Source organism: Rhipicephalus microplus, chromosome 6 (assembly GCF_043290135.1).
Source record: "Rhipicephalus microplus isolate Deutch F79 chromosome 6, USDA_Rmic, whole genome shotgun sequence".
Classification (NCBI taxonomy): domain Eukaryota; kingdom Metazoa; phylum Arthropoda; class Arachnida; order Ixodida; family Ixodidae; genus Rhipicephalus; species Rhipicephalus microplus.
The window spans coordinates 6374065-6396597 of NC_134705.1; the positions used below are offsets into that span (position 1 = coordinate 6374065).

The 22533-nt window shown below is 44.2% G+C and overlaps 2 protein-coding genes across 10 annotated transcripts in view; one reads left to right on the forward strand and one right to left on the reverse strand.

Annotated features, from left to right (window-relative positions):
• LOC119167760 (uncharacterized) overlaps positions 1-7538 on the reverse strand; it is a 310115-nt gene extending 302577 nt beyond the window's left edge. For both annotated transcript variants that reach the window (XM_075865242.1, XM_075865241.1), the window contains exon 1: positions 7408-7538. The gene's annotated coding sequence lies outside the window, so the exon portion shown is untranslated. The remainder of the gene's footprint in view (positions 1-7407) is intronic.
• LOC119167762 (glutaminyl-peptide cyclotransferase) overlaps positions 1-14288 on the forward strand; it is an 823023-nt gene extending 808735 nt beyond the window's left edge. For all 8 annotated transcript variants that reach the window (XM_075865235.1, XM_075865229.1, XM_075865226.1 and 5 more), the window contains one exon: positions 7424-14288. In XM_075865235.1, the coding sequence (XP_075721350.1) occupies positions 7424-7629 (206 nt within the window). In that variant the 3' untranslated portion in view covers positions 7630-14288. The remainder of the gene's footprint in view (positions 1-7423) is intronic.
• Positions 14289-22533: the final 8245 nt, after the last annotated feature.

Genomic DNA, 22533 nt, shown 5'->3' on the forward strand with positions numbered 1-22533 from the left:
ATGGGAAGTGCACCAACTGGCGCAATCGTCTCTTCTAATGCAACACAATTTTTCTACCCAGCGCCATAGTTTGTCTTTTCTTTCCTGTCCCTGTTTTCATCGCGCTAATATTCGTTTAAAAAAGGAAGTGCACCAACTCGCCCAATTGTCCCTTCTGATGCAACATATTTCTTCTACCCAGCGCTGTAGTTTGTCTTTTCTTTCCCGTCTCTGTTTTCGTCACGTTAATATTCGTTTAAGATGGAAGTGCACCAACTCGCCCAATTGTCCCTTCTAATGGTTTACACAAGCTCTGCAATGACTCGCAGCCTGACGCAAAGCAAGAGGAGCACAGCATGCAACTGAATGGACTCATTCACAAGTACAGTGCCACTTTCGACGAGCGCCTTGGCAAGGTAGAAGGTGAGCAAGCGACTTTATTTTTTAAGGAACAATGTCCAATGTTCCTTAAAGCTCGAAGCGTACCATACGCCTTACGTTCAGCAGTGAAGGAAGAGCTGCGAAACCTGCGGTAAATCGGCGTCATTGCCCACGTTTCGTCTAGCGAATTTGCCACACCAATTGTAACTGTTGTTAAAGAAGACAAGACAATACATGTGTGTGGAGAATACAGTACAACTTTGAACCCTGTCATAGACAGAGAATGGTATTCCCTACAGAAGCTAGACGAGATATTAGCTACACTTGCTGGAGAGCGATACTTCTCGAAGCTGGATTAAAACAGGGCTTATCTGCTGGTGGAAATGTCGGAAGACTCCAGAAAGCTCTTCACGTTGAACATGCACAAAGGACTATTTGCGATAAACAGGCTGCCGTTCAGAATTGCCTCAGCACCAGCATTGTTCCAGCACATCAGGGATAACATGTTGAAAAGGTCTGCCAGGAGTTATATGTTATCTAAATGACATTCTTGTGACTGGAGCAATCGATGAAGAGCACTTCCGAAATCTCAAAGCAGTGTTTCAAACACTGGTGCAAAAAGGCGTCGGAGTAAAGATTTAAAAAATGTGAGTTCTTCAAATAGAGACTTCAGCACCTTGGGCATGTTAATAGTAAGACCGGCATCAAGCCAACAAACAAAAAATTTCAAGCTCTTTTGAAAGTTTCAGGGCCTACTAACGTAGCAAAGCTGGGTTCGCTGCTTGGACTCATGAACTGCTATAGTTCACCCTGCATTTGGCAACACTTGCTAAACCCTTCTACAGATTGTTACAGAAAGACGTCTCTTGGTCCTGGGACCGTAAATGCGAGCAAGCGTTTGAAGCCTTCAAAGCAGTGCTGTCGTCGACCGAAGTCCTTGCACACTATGATCCGACGCTGCCGCTGTAGCTGTCATGTGACGCATCCGCGTACGGTCTCAGCACCGTGTTACCACATCTTATGAAAGACCACACTGTTAGGCCAATCGCTTACGCTTCCAGGACGCTAACAAAGGCCGAAGAAAACTATAGCCAGATTGAGAAGGAGGCACTTGTTTTAATCTTTGGGGTCAAGAAATTTCATTTTTATATTTATGGTCGACCATTTACATTCATCAGAGACCATAAGCCACTGCTAGTGATTCTTGAGCCGAAGAGCGGGCTTCCAGCTATAGCGGCTGCAAGACTACAACGATGGGCTGTAACTCTTTCAGTTTACAAATATGACCTGGTTTACCGACAATCAGGCGACAATGTGGATGCGGACTGTTTTTCGTGACTACCGCTGGAGACAAGCGAGGGAGAAGACAGCACTAGTGAGATGTTTCATACGCTTTGGTGAGCGTCTCTTTCAGTGACAAGCACAGAAATAGCGCGCCACACAGCTCGTGATCCTCTTCTCAGCCTCGTTTTGGATTTCACCAGAAAAGGATGACCTTTCTATGTTGACGAAGGAGAGTTGAAACCATACTTTGACAGACGCTGTGAGTTGACAGTCCACGAAGCGTGCCTAATATTTGGAATGCGAGTAGTGGTGCCGCCAAAACTGCAGTTTACCGTATTGGAGGATATAATACATCAGGGACAACGAGGCATCGTACGAAGCAAGTAACTCGCACGCAGCTACATATAATGGCCATCCGTGGGGCGAGATGTTCACAATCAAGTGAGACACTGCATGGCATGCCAGCAGCAGCGCAACATGCCACAACAGGCACCATTGCACTCATAGTCGTGGCCGACACGACCATGGTCACATGTGGATATTGATTTTGCGGGCCCATTCCATAATCGTATGCTGCTAGTTGCTGTCGACGTGCATTCGAAATGGCCAGAGGTTTACGTCATGTCATCCGCGTCAGTGCAAGCAACCATAGCAAGATTACGTGATTTGTTCGCTCGATAAGGCGCACGAGAAACTATTCTAAGTACACATCGTGTGAGTTCAAGATGTTCATGAAAGAACACGCCGTTCAACAAGTTCTCCTATCTACTTATCACTCGAGTAGCAATGGACAGGCAGAAAGGTTTGTCCAGACCTTAAAAAATGCCCTACGCAAAGGCCCTGCAACAGAAAGTCTTGAGGAAACGTCTAAATTCTTGATGGTGCATCGGATCACGCCACATGCAACAACGCTAGAGACACCATCTTATATTTTCCTAGGTCGTTAGATGCACACTCGTTCGGACGCACTGAAGCCCACCTTATTGTGCACGGTCAGCACAAGCCAGTCCTAACAAATTACGCGGCGAAACACCGCTCACGCTACGCTTCAAGTAAACAAGCAAATTTTGGCGCGCAATTTCAGGAGCGGACCAAAGTGGCTCGATGCAACTATATTGCAGCAGACGGGACCAGTCTCGTACGAGGTCAAGGTGCAGACACCAAATGACCTTGTACATAAAGACGACCCACAGATCATTTGCTTTCAGCCCCTACCACAACGACAGCGTCCTCATTTGCGATGAATGAGGACACAGACAACTGCTATACAGCCTTTGTAGAATGTGTACCCGCAGCAGCTGCCGCCTTTGAAAATATAGCAGCAAGCATGGTCAGCAAAAACAGCCTTCCGAGGTGATACTCTCAACTAATTAGGAAGCAACCCAACAGATTCCAGGCATCTTGATTCTTGAATTGCGGTGGAGGAAGTGCTACGAGACTCCGGAGTCAGCGACCAGCGTTGCACGAGACGCACCGAGTGACATAAGCAGGAGCGTTCGTAGCGAGCGAGCTCTCCGCCCTTGCAGGACAGACTGCTCCCAGCTAGTGACACCAACGCATAGCTTCCGCGTCTTCTTGCTACCCCCAATAAATGCTACGAGTGTTGCAAACGCGTCTTGTTCATAGTGACCTGCGAACATCACAGTAATATATGCCTAAAATAAACTTTTTGAAACGTACACAGAGTTCACGTGTTAAGTGTTGTCGATACCACATTGATTGCACCAAATCATATAAGTAAATACAATTCAGTTTCTGTATTCCATCATTCTTGTAAAACAAATATAGAACACTCCTACAGAACATTACCAACGTAGACAAAAAAACAAAAATAATTCTATGTTGCAATCTCATAATGTGCTTAGGCATCCTCTGCAACTTCTTTTTAGTTTCATTTTGAAGTATTTGAAAAAAATTCTATTCGGTTTGAATAAAATTGAGAGAAAGAATAAGATTGATTGAGAGCCCCTACTACAATGACGGAAAGCTCCAACAGCAAACGAAGACAATCTACTTCATGAGATAAAAATTAGCACAAGAAAAAGTGCAGCACACAAGAAAGATACACAGGGGACAAGTGTTCCTTAGATCTGTTTGTTGCACAATGTCGTCATATACACTCAAACCTCATTATAACAAAGTTGCATCTTATACGAAATCAAGTTTGTTATGTCCGAAATTTTTTTATAAACGTTTATTCCTAACACTAAACCTATTAGAAGACTGTCTTTCATTTAATTTGTTATAACCAGTATTTTATAATATCCAGGTTTCTTATATCGTGGTTTGAGTGCATATATATACCTTATTTACTCGCATAATCGTCGCACTTGCAGACCCCCCCCCACATTCCCTCAAAAAATACGATTTTTTTTTTCCAGTGAGTAATTATCACATGCGAATTTTTTTTTTAATTGTAACTTTCACATCCATGTAACAAAAAACTTCGCAAACACTTGTTTGGTCCCATAGCATAACTGGCTAGTAGAGGGACCAATTGTGTGACATACGTACATACTTGCGCAAGCGGTTACACAGCGACAAAGGACATCAAACTGGATACAATGTTTGAAAATAGAAAAAAAAACACATGCTAGAATTATACAAAGAAACATAGTGCAGAACATAGCTACTTATAGCACAGAATAATATTAGCACTAGAAAAATAATGATCATAATAATATTAATAACGCTAAATGACTATACAGTCGTATTACTTAGAAAGTTCGCATGAAGTGCATGCTTTATGGCCAATGAAAAATTTCTGGCCTTTTTCACATCAGTCGGTATTGCATTCCATATGAGAGCGCCGTGAAATTCTATGAGCCTTCGACCGTAGGCATTTCTGGCTACCGGTAAATTAAAACAGTGATTCGCTGTAGCTCTTGTACAGTGCAAGGATAACGTAAAGGTGCTCAATGGGAATGGGTCATCACGTTTTATTATTCCATGCACTATATCAGCAACACTGGACACGTGAACAGAGTCCAGTGGAAGTACATGCATCATTTGAAACAGTTATTTTGGAGTATCCGTCCTGTTTGAGTATGTGATAATCTGGACTGCCCTCTTTTGCAGGCGGCTAATACATTTCAAATGAGTTTTATATGTACTGCCCCACGATGCTATACAGTAGCTCAAGTGACTGTGCACGAATGCAAAATATAGGATGCGTAAAATCGATGTGCCAAAACATTCACAGGCTTTTAGTAGCGTGTGACACCCATATGCTAGCTTGGAGCATGTCTTTTCTACATGCGATTTCCAGTTCATGTCCGAGTGAAACATGACCCCTAAGTACTTAAATGAGGCTATTGGCTGTAGCAGTGCCGTATCTAAAACCAAGTTGAAACCTGCAAAGTCGAGTTCTTTTTTCCTATTGTAGCCGTAATGTCATCTGCTCTTTCTAACCACTCAAGATGACAGCGCACAACAGCCTGGCGCCACCTCTTAAGCATTGAGCACACTACAGAGGCCCAATTTAAACCAAGCCAAACCAAGGCAAAGTAGCAAGTGTGCATTGTAGTGCGTTAGTGTACTCCAGTGGAAGCTAGAGTTGAAAGCAATTGATCATGCGCTAAACAATTCAACAGGGCGAACGGTAGCGATTTCGGAATAGACGAGTTTGAACAGTATGGGCAGCTGAAAGTCATTAAGACGCGCAGGGCTTTCCGCATGCCTAAGATTAGGGTGGATGGTAACACTACTTCATCAGAAGGTAACTGCGGACGATTCCGTGTCAGATTGCTATCAGCCCAAGGTTGACCTGTTGCAAGCTGCCGTTTAGTGATGAACACTAACACTACACCCGCAAGCTTTGCGTATGGTATTTGAAAACTCTCTTCAAATCGATCTTGTCTTGTGTTCAACCTGTGGCAAGTCTTGATTAGTACTTCTTAAAGCTTGTTAGATGCTAGCGTGAAAATCCTGATTTGCAGCTGCTTCTGTTCTTTTCCCCCTGCTCTGTAGGTTTTCGTAGAAAATTTTCTTTGTGTATTTCTTTCCCCCACTCCCACCCTCCCACGCCAACTTTTCCTCAGTGAAAGTGTGAGGATTATGCGAGTAAATGTGGTAAACATGCAGCAGCTGTGCAAATGCGTTCAATAAAAAAAGAAAGAAAGGAAGTGAGATTGATAACATATTTCCTATCTCATACACGTGTCATGGAAATCTCTATCTTATATACAGTATGCAAGCCTCTTTATAAGTGACATGCTTCGGATGGCGATTCTTGTTTTATACATGAGATGTCTCTTAGAAGCAATACCTCATGTGAATTTTCCTATCAACTTGTATTCCACTGTTGGCACACTGGTGTTTCACATAACCATTTGTCTCTTACATCAGTGTCGCTTATAAAGGGGTTCGAATGCACTAGACAGATTTCTCATTAGGAAGTGAGGGATGGGGTCCGTAAGCAAGCCTTCTGTCACTATGCATACTAATTATTCTAAATTGCTTGACATGTATACAAGATAGAAAATCTGTTACCATTCTCACATGTTTTTCCATTCAACACTTGTTTCATGTCGTCGTGCAATAAACAGTTGTAGGTAGTGCTTTTCTCTCGCATGCAAGATATTTAAGGGCTTGTTTTCTTCATTAGACTCAATATTAATAAGAACTAACAGACAGTAATACCATGTGCAGTACAGGGGTTGTTATTAGAAGTAATTGTAATGTAATGTGCAGAAAGAAAAGTGGACAAAAAGATAACTTGCCACCAGCAGGATCATACCACCGCACTACAAAGCGGTCATCCCTTCGCCCAGTCAATAGGGTATAATGTGCATTTAAAGGACGAAGCCTGAGTCAGCACTGCCTGCAGCCATTGCGGCGAATGTGGGATGCTCATTATTTGCCTGTCTGTGTACCGTAGCACGTGACCTTATTATGAGCTAGCAGCTGACCAATAATCTTTCTCATACCATCTGAAAACATTAAGTCTACCAGAACGATACCCTCACTATGAATGAAGGAAAGAAGGGTAAACTTGAGAGCTCGTCTCGCTTTTTATTAGAGACAATATTACTAAGAGATAACAGACAATGATGCATTTTGCTTGTGTTAAATAATTTTAGTCAATATGCAGCAACTAAGCCCCCAAAAAGTGTTATAGTATGAAGTTCACGAAAACAAAAAAACGATTTTTTTGGGAGGAGACAAATATTGCCGGTAAAACAGGCTCTGCACATCATACAGTATTTGGCCTTAGTTCTTTTGCACAATGTCGCAAAAACTAGACACAGTTGGACAGCGATTGTCGCTGACTATATGCAGCATTGTAGTGAAGCGCTGCACCTGCGTAGGCTGTACAGCCATATTTGCACAGCTCAAGACTACGAGTAGTTATGACGTGACTACAGAAGAAGAGACAAGGACAGGTGCAGGTGTACAGCGCTCTTTCTGTCCTTGTCTCTTCTTCTGTAGTTACGTCGTAACTACTCGTAGTCTTGCGCTGGGAAATATGTTGATTCCCGATCACCAACTAGCCCAAGCATCTGTCTTATCTGCACAGCCAGCTGCCACCAGATTCTGCACGATCAACAAAGCTCAAGCACAAATATGGCTAACTGCCATTATCTAAAGGTGCTTCAGATGAGGCACTAGTCACGTACAACCTGTGGAGTTTTGGGACACTGCACATATTACTGTAATGTTTTAATAAACATAATGCAGTGAGTTGTTTTTTTAATCTAGTAAGTACGCTTGGGAACAGAGCATTGGCACTAAATATAAATGATTAAAACATTTTGCACCTACATTTCTTCGACTGCAGGTGATGCAAAAAGAGCTTTCACCTCAACAGGTGGCGGCACTGGACGCACTCGTGGTTCCCTGGGCTTTGGGGGCTTCTTCTCGGCATTGTCCCTTGGCGAGGTCGAGGACTCTGCCTGCACAGATAAAACGCCACTCAGGTTCCAGCGGCAGCAGCGACTACCCCAGGCTATGCTTGATATGCACAAGCACCTCCAAGCTGTTTAGAACAACAAAGTGTGACAACTATTATTAAGGACACTGTCACGGGCATGACCCCTAGGATGACAAAGATTAGATGTAATCATTTTTTGGCGAGCACTTATGTGAAGGCTACGACCTACAGTACTCCTGACCTGCACAAATGTCTTCTCTCCAGCGCCCACGTTCTCGTTCAAACCTTCTACCTCTGCAGACGTAACTTACAAGCGCACTTGTCGGCACCAGTTCGCTGACGTCAGCTTTAGCACTCGTGGTGATGTTTCACCAGTGCAGAGTGCTCCTGTCATGTAATTGTTAAGCATAAGTAGAATAAAGACATATGTAGAATTTTTTGCACTTGAATGGACGCATAATAAGAACACGGCATCTTATAGGCGGTCCTACACTATGCAAGTCTACGGCTTCTCACCTTAGTCAACCAGTGTGCAAAATAGCATACTGGACTTTCCGTGCAAGTTTGCACAAACAGTCAAATATTGCTGGAAGCTCAAAACAGCGTTGTTGTTCCGTCCAAAAGGCCGCATGCAGAGTAGCAGACAAACAGGCTAGGGGAAGTGCCACCATTGGTTATGTGATCAGGGCAGATCAGGAGTACAGTGAATTTCAGTGGTAACAAATTTCTTTACTTTATAGTAGGCTAAGGCAAACAACAATTTCTTGGTTCAAAGCAAATTTGAAGCGAATAGTAGCTGTAGATTTGTTGCTGGGTCGGTTGGTACATACTTGAAGAAACAGAGAAACCAGCTTAGGGACGCGTACACAAGAAAAGAAGACGACACACACACGCTGAAATTACAGGTTTAATGAAACCATCAGTGACTGTGGTGACAAATTTATTAATTTATTTATTTACTCTCAGGGCCAAGGGCATTACAGAGAGGAGTGGGGGGTAAAACACTCTACAGGTATACAATGCAGCAGGAGTGTGGTTACACATATGAAACATATTTGAAATATCCGCATAAACTGGAAAAGTAAACAAACAATAACAGAAAGGAAAAATCAAAAGGCGCCAAAAACATTTGCCGTACACGGGAACAACCGAGCAGGATTTACACAAAACCGCGGAATTCGCGAAAAAAAAAAAAAAACGGGTAATATGGCCACTAATAGCCACCTTGAAATTGGCTGGATTAATTATTGAAGCAATGCAGGTGGGGAGGTGGTTCCAGTCCGAGCTGGTTTTAGGAATAAATGAGTTGAAATAATAGTTTGTCCGGCTGCTCGGTACGCCAACCTTGAACTGATGGTCGTTTCTTGTCGAATAAGTGGGAGGAAAAAGCATCGAATCTTTGAGCGTTGAATTGGCGTGATAAATTTTATGAAAAAGACAAAGTCGTGATATTTTCCTGCGAACAGACAGATCAAGTAGGTTAAGGGAAGATTTCAAGGACGAGACGCTAGCCGTACGAAAATAGTTTGATAATATGAAGCGTGCGGAACGATTCTGGATAGCTTCGATATCATGAAGTAACGAGTTGATATGCGGGTCCCAGATCGACGACGCATACTCCAGCTTTGGCCGAACTAAAGTTTTGTATAAAACGAGTTTTATATCTGCTAAAGCAAGAGCAAAGTTTCGTCGTAAAAAACCGGGCATGCGGTTAGCGTCGCTTGTGATATGATCGATGTGTGTTTGCCAAGAAAAGTTATCCGAGATGTACACGCCAAGATATTTGTAACATGACACTTTGGTTAGGGGGTCGTGGATGAGTATGTAAGTGCACGCTGTAGTATTATGTTTTTGACGGGTTACTCGCATTACTTTGCACTTATTTGTGTTCAGTTTCATTAACCATGTATCGCACCTGGTAGAAATCTTATTAAGGTCATATTGTAGCGCACTTTGGTCGGCGGAATCCAAAATTTCTCTGTAAATTACGCAGTCATCCGCGAAGAGTCTAATAGTTGATGATAGTGTATTCGGCAAGTCATTAAAATAAATTAAGAATAATAGGGAACCTAAGACAGAACCTTGCGGCACACCAGGCGTAACAGAGCAGTGCGTGGAAATAAAGCCATTAGCAACAACGTATTGTGTGCGGTTACTTAGAAAACACTCCAACCATTTGAGAATATTTACATCTAGATTGATTGAGTTTAATTTAGAAAGCAGTAGTTTATGACAAACGGTATCGAATGCCTTCGTGAAGTCGATAAATACGCAGTCGATAACTGAAGAACGGTCAGCGGCGCAAAATAGGTCGTTAGTGAGGCTAAGTAACTGAGTTTCACAGGAGTAATTTTTTTCGAGAAAGCGGACTAAATGGCTGTAGATAATGTGCTCAACAATTTTGCATGGTGCACTGATGAGCGATATGGGTCTGTAATTGATGGGATTGTGAGTGTTACCTGTTTTGGGCAAAGGAACCACCTTCCCGACCTTCCAATCCTGTGGTATTGCAGAAGTTTCCAGAGACTGTGAAAAAATCTTAGATAGAATTATAGCGGATAACATTTCAGTATTTTTTAAGAATTTGGGGTTAATACCATCATCTCCGGGGGAGGAAGGTTTCAGATTCCTTATCAATTTGGCAACACCCACCCAGTCTATGATTAATGGATCCATAGGTAAATAATTGCAGGCAGGGAAAGGAGACAAACAGTATGGCGTACAGGTCACAAATACCGACGAAAATACCGTATTTAAGGCTTCGCAGCACATTTCACTTGGGATCATACAGTCGTCTTCAGACATCAGTTCAATTTTCTTTTCACTTTTTCCGTTGATGGTTAGCCAAAATCTACGGGGATTAGTTCTAAGCATAGAGGGGAGGGTAACTTCAAAGAAAGAACGCTTAGCCACGGCAAGCGCGTGCGCATATTCATCGGCTGATTCATTGTACGCAGCCCATCGGTCAGTTGACCTCGAGCATTTGGCTTTCCGAAAAAGGCGCTGCTTTTTATTGCGTAGTCGCTTTAGGGTCGACTGTTGCTGTGTATGCAGCCATAGAGAATGCCACCACTGGCATGCATGTTGAGATGCTCTTTTACTTTTAAATCATTTTTCTCGAGCCAGATTTAGGAACAAAGAAAGGCCCTATACCACAATTCTTCACACCTGTACTTTAGTGCCTTTCACCACATCTCAAGAAAAAAATGATAGGTTGTAATCATCATGATTGTAACTTTTTAGTAGCAACAGTCCATCAGGAGTGGCAAACTAACAGTGGCTACTAATTTTTTCTATGCACATGTCCAAGTGTAGTTTAGATAATTGCTTGCATGTTCCTGTGCACCCAGTAGATGTCCATACTGAGTGCACCACACCGTAGATACAGCATCGGCAATGTGCTTCAAGGTGCTAACAATGCCGCATAAGAACAATCCTACAGTGCTGCCAGCAGAAGAGGCAGAACAGTGTTGAATGACGACACTTCTCATTGCTTCAAGAGAAGAGGAATAAATACAGTTCATGAGAGAATCTAGTTTTCTGTTTTATTTCTGTTTTTCTGTTTTTTGGATTTTGCAGCTTGTAAGAATTGGATACTAGAGGAATTTCAGCCCATCGTGAGACTGTCACATGCCACGGTGAATGCACAAGCTTGTGTAATTGTGTTTCAGGCTAAAATTAAGTTGTCATATTCAGGTAAGTCAGAGCTGACTAGTATTTTTGAAAGTCACAAAATGCCGGAGGCAAGCATCGTATAACGTATATACACTGAAACTCAGTACTACCCTATAATTTCAAAGCAAGAACTTACAATACTTACAATAAGCATAGAGCGTTGAGGCATAGAACATCGACACAAGTGCCCCACGTTGCCACATGCTGATCAGAAAAGGCAGAATCAACAGCGTTTTCAAAACAGACTCGTGAAAATTCTATTCATTGGATGGTTGTGGGCAAGGGCGCGCAAGTAGGTGTTCTGCAGGGTCAATTTCAGGCCCTTTCTTATTCATAGCGGTATTAAGAATGTGTAAGCAGACAAGATACAAGAGACAGAATTACGCAAACCCCTTCTATTGCAGTAGCACGGATAATTGGGCTAGTTGATATTGGTTCATCTTTTAACTGAACAAGGGCACGCACTCAGAAAATGACACTAGAACAGGAAATTGGACCGACCTAAGCGCCACTTCTATTCATGCTTTGTGTAGATGATTTGGTAAAGACCTGTGAATCTCCTGCAATAATCATGTTTGCAGATGACACAAACATTTTTTTTTTTAGTTTAAAAAGCTAAAATCACTGAAAATTTAACTATAGTTTACATCTATTTCATGCTGGTTAAAAAAAAATTGAATCCAGTTACATAAATACAAGACTGACTACAGTCGAACCAGGGTATTACAAAATTGATAAATTATCGAAAAAATTCCCTATAAAGAGGATTTCGTTATACTGCCACGCACCTAATCTGCTGGTCTGGAAGAGGCAGACGAATTAGTTCTTGTGCATATGCCTTTGTTTTGGCTGTGCTGTGCTGACCGCTCTTGGGACTTGGACCTTGTGAAGCCACCTTTTAAATGTTGCCTTTGTTTAGGACGTGAAATTTTATTTGTAGAGGTGCTGGTATTATCACCTATGTGACAGACTCCTCCCAGTAGCATAAACGCCAGCCACAGGGTTCGTACAGGTTTTCAAAGCGAAAACTCAAGGCATGTTAAAGCACTTTCCAGGACCTGTCTCACGTTTCTCAAGGACTAAAAGTGGCACGCTGTGTTGAAAATGTTTTACTCTAAATTTTTTAAAACTGACTCATTTTTATTTCACTCGTATAGTACATGCATACTGCAATTATAACAGACACGTCTAGTCTGCACCTTAGCTCACTTTAGCTTCACTAGCTTCACTACCTGCACAATATAAAAGGAGCTAACACCGAAGAGCATTAAGAGTCTTTCACTTCGTTTGTCCATGGTTTGACGCAGTAAAACTGTACTCCCCATGCAGTTTTGGAAAACCAAACGATATCAACTCACGCCAAATTACTGTTTCAGAAATTGAGAGTTGGTCAAGTTGATGCCAATTCATACTTGCTAAGTAGGAGGATTCAGCATCTCGGGTATTTCCGCAACTATAAGAGGAGGGCTGTCCTGCCAAATTTTCTTCATTTTTTTTTTGCACAAAAAAGACATCACCCAAAATAATGAGGGGAGTGGGGGGTCAGTAAACATCGGCGTAGCGCAGTCTCGCACCGACTTGGAGAGACTGCACATCCGAGGGTAGGGTTTCCCAACTACAACAAAAGGTGCAAGTCTCAAAAGTGACCGAACGTACTACTTGTATCTCTCAAAATTTCTAATATCAAAACAACTAGCGAAATCCATTTCTGTCAAAGAAAAAAAAAAACTGGCATATGTTTTCCTGGGACACACGGGAACAGACGGGACGACAGAGCTGGTTGCCGGGAAAGCGCAGGTTGAATCTTCGCTTAAGGCTGACTGAAAACTTAATTTCTAATTATTATTAGCCCCGAGATGTTGGAGTGGCGCTGCCTGGCGGAAGACGTCATGGCACGGACTCTTCGATGCGAGCCGCGGCGTGCCCACATAATGATGCGCTCGCTTCGTGCGCTGTTCCAACATTTGCGTTCGCTTTTTGCTTGTTTCAAGATGCAGATGAATGAAGAGAACAGATTTAGTAATGTTTCATGTAAAACAATAAAAAGTTTACTTTTGCTAGTGCACAATCATGCGAATTGGTACGGTGTTGTACTGTTTTCAGTGCCTACAAAGTTAGGTCAGATCTGTTCGTTAATGACTAAACAGAAGAAGGCTAAATGCACAAAAAAGCATGTGAATGTCTTCATTAGGTGTGTATTTGCTGTTGTATATCTGATCCCTTTGTCGTGTGGAAGGGTGTACATAGGGCAGACGGGGCGATGCCTCAACGAACGCTTGCGTGAGCACAGTCTGGTCGTAAAAGAAAAAAATAATGGTCATTTAGATTTCCACTGTACGACATGTGGTTGCACCCCCGGTTTGAGAATGCATCAGACATGGCTAAGACACGTGCAAATACCGAAAGGGAGATTGTAGAGGCGTACTTTATCAGGCAATTTAATGACAAGTGCATAAGCATGCCTTCAATTTCACTTTCGGACAGGGAATTGGTCTTCCTACATAGTCATGTGTAATGTTGTGCGTAACCCCTTGCATTGTGTTCTCTTCCATTTCTCTTCTTTTGCTTTGTTCATGAGTGTTCCTGTTTGATTTCCCATGCGACGCTACGTAATGTTTTGTAAGGTTCTTTGTTTGTTATTATATTATTTTTTTTACTCCCTCGGTTACTGCTTCTTCGGGTTTGCTCACTTTGGGCTGCTTGGAGTGACTATAAAATTGTTGTTTTATTGTTTTATTCGGTGCTAAGCGCTTTCTAAGTGTTTTTGAAACATAAGTCTGTAGAGTACGTTTGCAAACTTTAACGCCTTTGTTGATGCTTGGTGCAATAAAAATACAAAAGATAATAAAAGATAAGTTTAAGATTAAATAAGAGCGCACACCGTGGGAATATGCAGTTTAGATTGTGGTGGGCATCACTTTTGTAATTTGCCATTTTTCGCATTTGTCATTGTGGTGGCAGTCACTTTTGAATTGATTTGTTTTGCGACGGCTTTGTTTGCGGCATCTTTCGTTTTGCGTGCATCGTGGAAGCGCAGCGTAGCATGCGTATATATTGGCTTCAAGAAACGACAATAAACAGTTGGTAGTCTGCGCTCTTTCCTGTCTCCCGTGTTTTCCTTCAAGTTTGTGCAGCAAATCAATTTTTCGAGTGAAAAATTCTGTGCCACACTGCTAATCCCAGTGATGGATTTCATTCATGGCGACGACAACCAAATTCCGATGAGTGTGAAAATCAAGAACATACTTCTGCTTAGACAAAACAAACTCACTGATGCATAACCATGTGATTTTTAGATGGAATAAAGACACCATATTCACATTATAAGGATGACATGCGCATGGGTGATTCCTTTCGGGGATATCAGGGCCTCTCGTACCCTAGGATAATTTGTACCAGAGGAATCCATGTATCTACGGGCAGCGCTTTCACAAGTGTTTCAAGCCCAGCACTCACGTGCAGAATCGAGTATTGCAACATATACTGGAAGGCGCTCGCCCTAGAATACCGCCGCTGCTGTTGTGTGTTTTTCTCGTGTACTTTCTCACTCAACACGTTGCTTATTTTCATGTTTCTCTCACAATAATTTTGACGATTAGACCGAAATTATTGAGGTTAAGTAAGGTTGAGGTTAGGTGCGGAAATTCCTAGTGGTGTCAGATTTTGTCTTCGTGCAGAATCGTAGCAACAGTGTGGTCGCGCTCCAAACTACCAGTTTAGATAGCCACCTCATATTAATTTATTTATTTACATAGTACCTACATCACCATATAAACATTACGAGGGGGGGACAAAAAATCCAAACAAATGAATTTGCAGCAAAATACATAAACGCACATAAAAAACGCTGTCAAATTTATCGGAACATCATCATCATCATCAGCCTGACTACGTCCACTGCAGGACAAAGGCCTCTCCCATGTTCCGCCAGTTAACCAGGTCCTGTGCTTGCTGCTGCCAATTTATACCTGCAAACTTCTTAATCTCATCTGCCCACCTAACCTTCTGTTTCCACCTAACCTTCTGTTTCCCCCTAACCTGCTTCCCTTCTCTGGGAATCCAGTTTGTTACCCTCAATGAGCAGCGGTTATCCTGTTTCTCTTCTTTATTTCAACTATGATATCCTTAACCCCCATTTGTCCCCTAATTCACTCTGCTCTCTTCCTGTCTCTTAAGGGTACGCCTACCATTTTCTTTTCCATTCCTTCCTGCGTCGTCCTCAATTTAAGCTGAACCCTCATTGTAAGTATCCAGGTTTCTGCTCCATAGCCAAGTACCGGCAAGATACCGGTACTTATCTTGCCGGAACATAATAATGGATCACAAATGCATTTTCATACACACAGAACATGCATAATGCAAGAAGAATTTCACAGCGTAGAAAAAAATAAATCATTATTTGTTACACTAACCAATTCATCACTTAAGCTGTACTTATTGTTTTTGAAAAGAATGAAAAAAAAAGTATTGGATCTGCATTTGAAGGTAGATATCTTTTTGCTATTGTCACAGCGAATGGATGTGTAGGAGGGTTGAACAAGGTAGCTATGGTGACTTATTCCTGTGTTAAAGTAATATATCTGGTGCAACAGTTCAAGCCATAGTTTCTGTCTACGTACATGTAGCAGATCCCATCCTTAAGTGGCCTTCATCTGTGAAACGCTGGCGTACGGGCTATAATTATTTAAAACAAACCTTGCCGCTTGATTCTGAAGTTTTTCTATTTTAATTATAAGATAGTCTTGGGGTCCCATACTACGCATCATAATCAAGTATAGACCTGACCTGCAAGAAATATAAAGTTTCCTTGATTTCGCGCGTCGCCCCTTTGAAATCCCTTCGAATAAAGTGTAACATCCTACTAGCTTTTCCTATGGCCGTGTCAATGTGTTTGTTCCATGTAAATGATTCAGTAAAATGAACACCAAGATACTTATAATCACAGTGTGTGTTAATGAGTACGCCATGAATGTTATATTGATGAAATGATTTGAATATTTTCCTTGAGAAGCTCACACTGGAACACTTTTCAAGGTTTAAATTCATTTTCCATTTTTTACACCAGTTTGCTATGTGATCTTGGTTGGTTTGTAAAATGCGAGTATCAGATTCAGTCATAATTTCTCTGCATATTGTAGCGATGTTGAGGCAGACAGGTTAAAAAAACAAGCGTATTTATTAGGGCGAACTTGTGCCCACTATTCTAAAGGCTATGGTCGTCAAGTCCGAGTAGCCGAGTGGCACAGATCCAACTATCTTCCTCTTCCTCGTTGCCGGAGCGCACGAACGCGTGGCGCATGCCAGCCGAGTCTTGCTGGTGCTGGTGCCACGATGACTGTGGCGGGCTACTTGAACGTGGCGAACCTGTCGCAGCATTACCCCCCTTCCTCAGACGCATCGTCCCGATGCTTAAGACAGTGAAAAGATACATGCGCACTCTCACTCATTTTTCGACGATCTGTCATGATAGGGTTTCATGCGAACTACGTGTACCACTTTCGTGGGATTGCGGCGTCTTGAACTCACGTGTCCAGCGATTCTGACTTCATAAGTGACGTTGCTGATATGGTTGAGTACTTCATAAGGGCCGAAGTATCGGCAAAGAAGCTTTTCAGAGAGTCCGCGGCGGCGCACTGGTATCCATATCCACACTTTGTCACCGGGATGATAAGGTGCGTTACTGCGTCGCTTGTTGTACCGACTAGAATCGACGGGTGCTGTTGGTGGCATATTCGGTATCTTGCCATTTGCCGTGCTTCTTCGGCTCTTTGCAAGAAGTCATCTAAGTCAGGTGGATAGCTGCTTTCATCCTGTAGTGGTAACATGGCATCCAGCGGGGTGGTCACTCTTCGGCCGAATGCTAGTTCGAAAGGGGCGACGTGGGTTGTTTCTTGAACGGCTGTATTATATGCGAATGTTACGTAGGGTAATATTTCATTCCACTGTTTATGTTCAACATCGACATACATTGATAGCATGTCGGTCAGAGTTCTGTAGAGGCGTTCGGTTAAGCCATTTGACTGAGGGTGATACGCCGTTGTTCTTCTGTGATCGGTATTTGTCATGCGCATCAGGCATTGCATGAGGTCTGTAGTAAATGTGGTGCCCCGATCCGTGATAACGACGATGGGCGCACCATGTCTGAGCACTATGTTGTTCACAAAAAACTTGGCGACTTCGGCAGCTGTCGCACTGTACAGAGAGTCAGTTTCGGCATAACGGGTCAGATAGTCTGTGGCTACGACTATCCATTTCTTGCCTGCACACGATGTCGGGAGAGGTCCTAGGAAGTCCATGCCGACTTGTTGGAATGGGGCATCTGGAGGGTCTATTGGCTGGAGAAGGCCGGCTGGTTTTACGGGTGGAGTTTGCGCCGTTGATATTGATGACAAGTTTTCACGTAGCGCTGCACTGATGCGAGCAACTTAGGCCAATAGTATTTCAGGCGAATCCTGGCGAATGTTCGGCTCACACCCATGTGTCCAGATGTTGGCTCGTCGTGGCATGCGTGCAGAATTTCCTCTCGCATGGCTGTGGGCACGACTAGTAAAAACGTTTCACCATTAGGTTCGAAGTTCCTCCTGTAAAGGACGCTTCCTCGAAGGCAGAACGCGGAGAGCCCTCTGGAGAATATGCGAGGGACTTGAACGTCGAGACCCTGCAGGTGTTGTATAAGCGCCAGCAAATCCGGGTCATCTCGTTGTAGTTGAGCTATTTCGGATGCGCCGACAATGGCTAGAAACGGGAAGTCTTCCTCTTCAGGTACACTTGGATCGACGGGAGAGCGTGACAGGCAATCGGCATCACTGTGTTTCCTTCCAGATTTGTACACGACCGTAATGTCACACTCCTGCAGGCTGAAGCTTCATCTTGCTAGTCGACCTGACGGGTCCTTGAGATTTGCCAGCCAGCATAGAGCATGGTGGTCACTGACAGCTCTGAACGGTCTACCATAAAGGTAGGGTCGAAACTTGTTTATTGCCCAGATGACTGCGAGGCACTCTTTTTCAGTTGCAGAGTAGTTAGCCTCAGCTTTTGATAGTTTGCGGCTGGCATAGGCTAACACTTTCTCTTCACCATCTTGCCACTGAACAAGGATGACGCCGAGGCCGACATTGCCGGCATCGGTATGTACTTCAGTGTCGGCTGTCTCATCAAAATGGGCAAGTATTGGTGAACCCTGTAGTCGTTTTCTTAATTTGTCAAAAGCTTTCTGTTGTTCGCTTTCCCATGTGAAGGGCACGTCGTCTTTTGTCAGTTTTGTAAGAGGATCCGCAATCTTTGAGAAATTTTCAACAAATCGCCTATAGTAGGCACATAAACCCAAAAATCGACACACTGACTTTTTGTCTCTGGGTGTAGGGAACCTCTGAACAGCGGCTGTCTTTTCGAGATCAGGACGAACACCATCGGAACTAAAGACATGTCCAAGGAATCGCAGCTCTTCGAAGCCGAAGTGGCATTTTTCGGGTTTGATTGTCAATTTTGCTGACCAGATGGCTTCCAATACTGTGCTTAGTCACTCTAGATGTTTGTCAAATGTTGCAGAGAATACCACCACGTCATCCAAATACACTAGGCATGACTGCCATTTCCATCCGGCAAGGACAGTGTCCATCATTCGCTGGAACGTCGCTGGTGCGGAACAGAGACCGAATGGAAGCGCTTTGAATTCGTAGAGGCCATCTGGTGTTACGAATGCCGTTTTTTCACGGTCCCGCTCGTCGACCTCTATTTGCCAATATCCGCTTTTCAGATCTAAGGAGGAGAAAAACTTTGCGGATTGCAACCGATCTAGTGTATCGTCGATACCTGGCAAGGGGTAGACATCTCGTTTAGTTACACTGTTCAGTTTTCTGTAGTCGACACAGAATCTAAGTGTGTTGTCTTTCTTCTTAATGAGCACTACGGGGGACGCCCATGGACTATTCGAAGGCTGGATGACATCATCCGAAAGCATCTCCTCCACTTGCTTCTTGATAATTTCCCGTTCTTTCTGTGACACCCGATATGGATGCTGGCATATAGGCCTCGTGTCCTCTTGCGTTATAATTCTGTGTTTCGTGATTGACGTGCGCTGGACCTTCGAGGCACTTGAAAAGCAATCAGAGAATTCTTTTACCAAGGCGTAAGTCTGTTTCGTTTGACTGTCCGGAAGGCTCTGATTGCCGGTCACGTATGTGTCGATGTTGCAGACCACTGGTCAAGTGGTTGATGTCGTTAAGCTGCATATTTCAGTCACCATACAGAAGTCGTGTAAATAGCCAACAGCCGTGCCTTGAGCGATGTGTTGAAGTTCATTGGAGAAATTTGTGAGTAGGACATTTGCACGGCCTTTCGTCAAGTGAACAAGACCCCTAGCTACGCAGACACCTCTGTTCAAAAACAGCCCTACATTTGTATCCGCTATGCCTTCGCGGTTGTACAATGCGTCATTTTCTACGAGCACCATTATACTGCAGCGTGGCGGCACAGTTAGGTCATCATGAACAACGCGTAGAGCAGTTAGGCGTCGTTCCTCAGATTCTTCCACAGGTATAGCTCGTTCAGTCGAAAACGACACGCTGGACCTACGCAGGTTAATTACGGCACCATTAGCTCTCAAAAAATCCATTCCTATAATGAGTTCCCTTGAACATTCTGGCAGCACAATAAAATCGGCCACGTAAATAAAGCCCCGTATTTCAAGTCTTGCAGTGCATCTGCCAAGGGGCGTAATAATGTCACCGCCTGCCGTGTGTATCTGCGAACCACTCCACTGTGTCACAACTTTGTTTAGCTTTTTCACCATCTTGTGACTTATCACTGAATAATCAGCATCGGTGTCGACTAAGGCATTCAGCTCCTATCCTTTCATCCTCAACCGCAAATCTGAAGTAACGTTTTCGTTGCTGCACCCATCTACCGGAAATACATTGTCATCACCCTCAAACCATATTGGAGGATCTTCGTAATTGACGTTATCAGCGGCCTCACATCCACAGGTCGCTTGCTTCAGTTTTCCGGGAGTGGGCTTGGAGAGTGATGACCAGGCTGCCTTGAAGGTCCACGTGGGCTGGATGACCGGTAGCGCATAGGCGATGGTGACCGTGACCGGTGTTGGCGTAGAGTTGGCGAGTTCTGGCGCGTGGACAAGTTTCTCCTCAATCTCCGCTGGTTGTTCGCCGTTTCGGGGGCACGGTGCATACGACGGGAGGCCTCTTAATCCAGCCTGTCGATAAGGACAGAATCTGTACAGATGACCCGCTTCCCCACAATGAAAACACAGAGGCCTGCGCTCGTGATCACGCCAGACGTCACTTTTCCTGGGCCTACGCTCCACATAGTGATGTGTGCTACGTGCTCCTGGGGGCAGATAGGTAGCTGTTGGTTCCCGTGGACGAGGTGCGCTGCGTGCCGCAGGTGGGAGAGGAGTCGTCGCTATGGCAACTGCTGCATTGGTGTGTACCGTGGGTTGTCTGACAACCTCAGAGTATGTTCATATAGGTCGAACCGGCTGCAGCTCACGCTTTGGCTCGCGTATCACCTGCCTCAGTTCGTCACGAACAACGTACGTAACGGATAGTGCAGTTGGAGTCTGGGGCATTTGCAGTCTGCTCAGTTCTTCTGTAATAACTGATCTAATGAGCTCTCGCAGGGCTTCAACGTCGTTTCGCACGCCTCCGGAGAATACCTGTGCAGATGCGCAGTTAATATTCCGGTTGTACTGCCGAGCCCGCTGTTCCAGTGTTGTTTCGATGGCTGTCGCTTCCGAGTAAAACTCAGCAACTGTGCTTGGAGGGTTGCGGACGATAACGGCAAACAGCTCTTGCTTCACTCTGCGCATTAGATGGCGCACCTTCTTATCCTCAGCCTTGTTGTAATCCGCATGCTTGAACAGATGAACCATGTGCTCAACGTACATAGCAGCACTCTCGTTCGCGAGCTGGTTCCTCGATTGAAGAGCAGCCTCCGCCTTTTCTTTCCGGTCTATGTTAGCGTACGTAGCCACCGCTTGCCGTCGCAATACCTCCCAGGTAGACAACGAGGTTTCATGGTTCTCAAACCATGTCTTTGCGAAGTCTTCTAGGGCGAAGTATACGCGACGGAGCTTCTCTCTTTCGTCCCATCCATTCAAGCTCGCCACTCTCTCGCAGGTCCAACCGATCTTCAACATCCTCGTACGAGTCGCCGTGGAATACTGGCGGCTGGTGCGGTTGGCTAATGAACACTTGTGCCGGTGTTACCTGGCTAGTCATAGTGGTGGCATCCATCGTTTGAATTACCCTTGGTGTGAAGTGAAGAGGACCAAACTCAGGTGAGTCACCTCGAAGACGGCGACTTGCCCTTTGGTGTACAGGAGTCACTTCCACGGGGTTGAGCTCGCGGGGCTTCGGTTCATAACCCAGCAACTCCACCAGAAATGTAGGGATGTTGAGGCAGACAGGTTAAAAAAACAAGCGTATTTATTAGGGCGACCTTGTGCCCACTATTCTAAAGACTATGGTCATAAAGTCCGAGTAGCCGAGTGGCACAGATCCAACTATCTTCCTCTTCCTCGTTGCCGGAGCGCACGAACGTGTGGCGCATGCCAGCCGGGTCTTGCAGGTGCTGGTGCCACAATGACTATGGCGGGCTACTTGAACGTGGCGAACCAGTCGCAGCAATATGACGCAGTCGTCAGCAAATAATTTTATGGGTGACGTAATGTTTTCAACTATGTTGTTTATGTGGATTAGGAACAGTAAGGGTCCTAGAACGCTCCCTTGGGGAACGCCTGAAGTTACTGCGATGGACAAAGATTTGACAATATTTAAAACAACGGACTGGGTTCTACCATTCAAATAATTGCGTATCCACGTTTGAACGTTTTTATTTGTGCCCAATGCAGCAAGGCTTAATTCCAACAGCTTATGGGACTTAAATCCAAAAGCTCATGTTAAATTTCCTTGCAGTTGATTATCTGTTGGTGGACATGACGTGCAAGACCAGTCATCGCCTCATCGAGGCAAAGGTAGTTTAGTTATAACATGGGTCCAAAAGCCTATAGACGGTTTTGGTGTTTGTAAAACTGGCTCGCGCTGAACAGCCTACCCCAGCAGACTTCCCGTACGGCACTTCCAGCAATGCTTTTTCAATGGTTCCGGCGGTGTTTTCGTAGTGTGTTTCAGTTTGCTTCTCTGTTATTTCTGGCGCATTCCTTAGAATGTGTTTGCAGCAAGGTCTAGCGGCTACATGAAGGGGCTCACTGCTCATGTGGTCCATGGGCGGCGCGCAAAATATCCGTCATGACGTTCTGATGAGCGCGGCCCCTTGCTTCGCGTTACCTTCGATAGTGGTCGTGCCTATACGAACAGAAAATG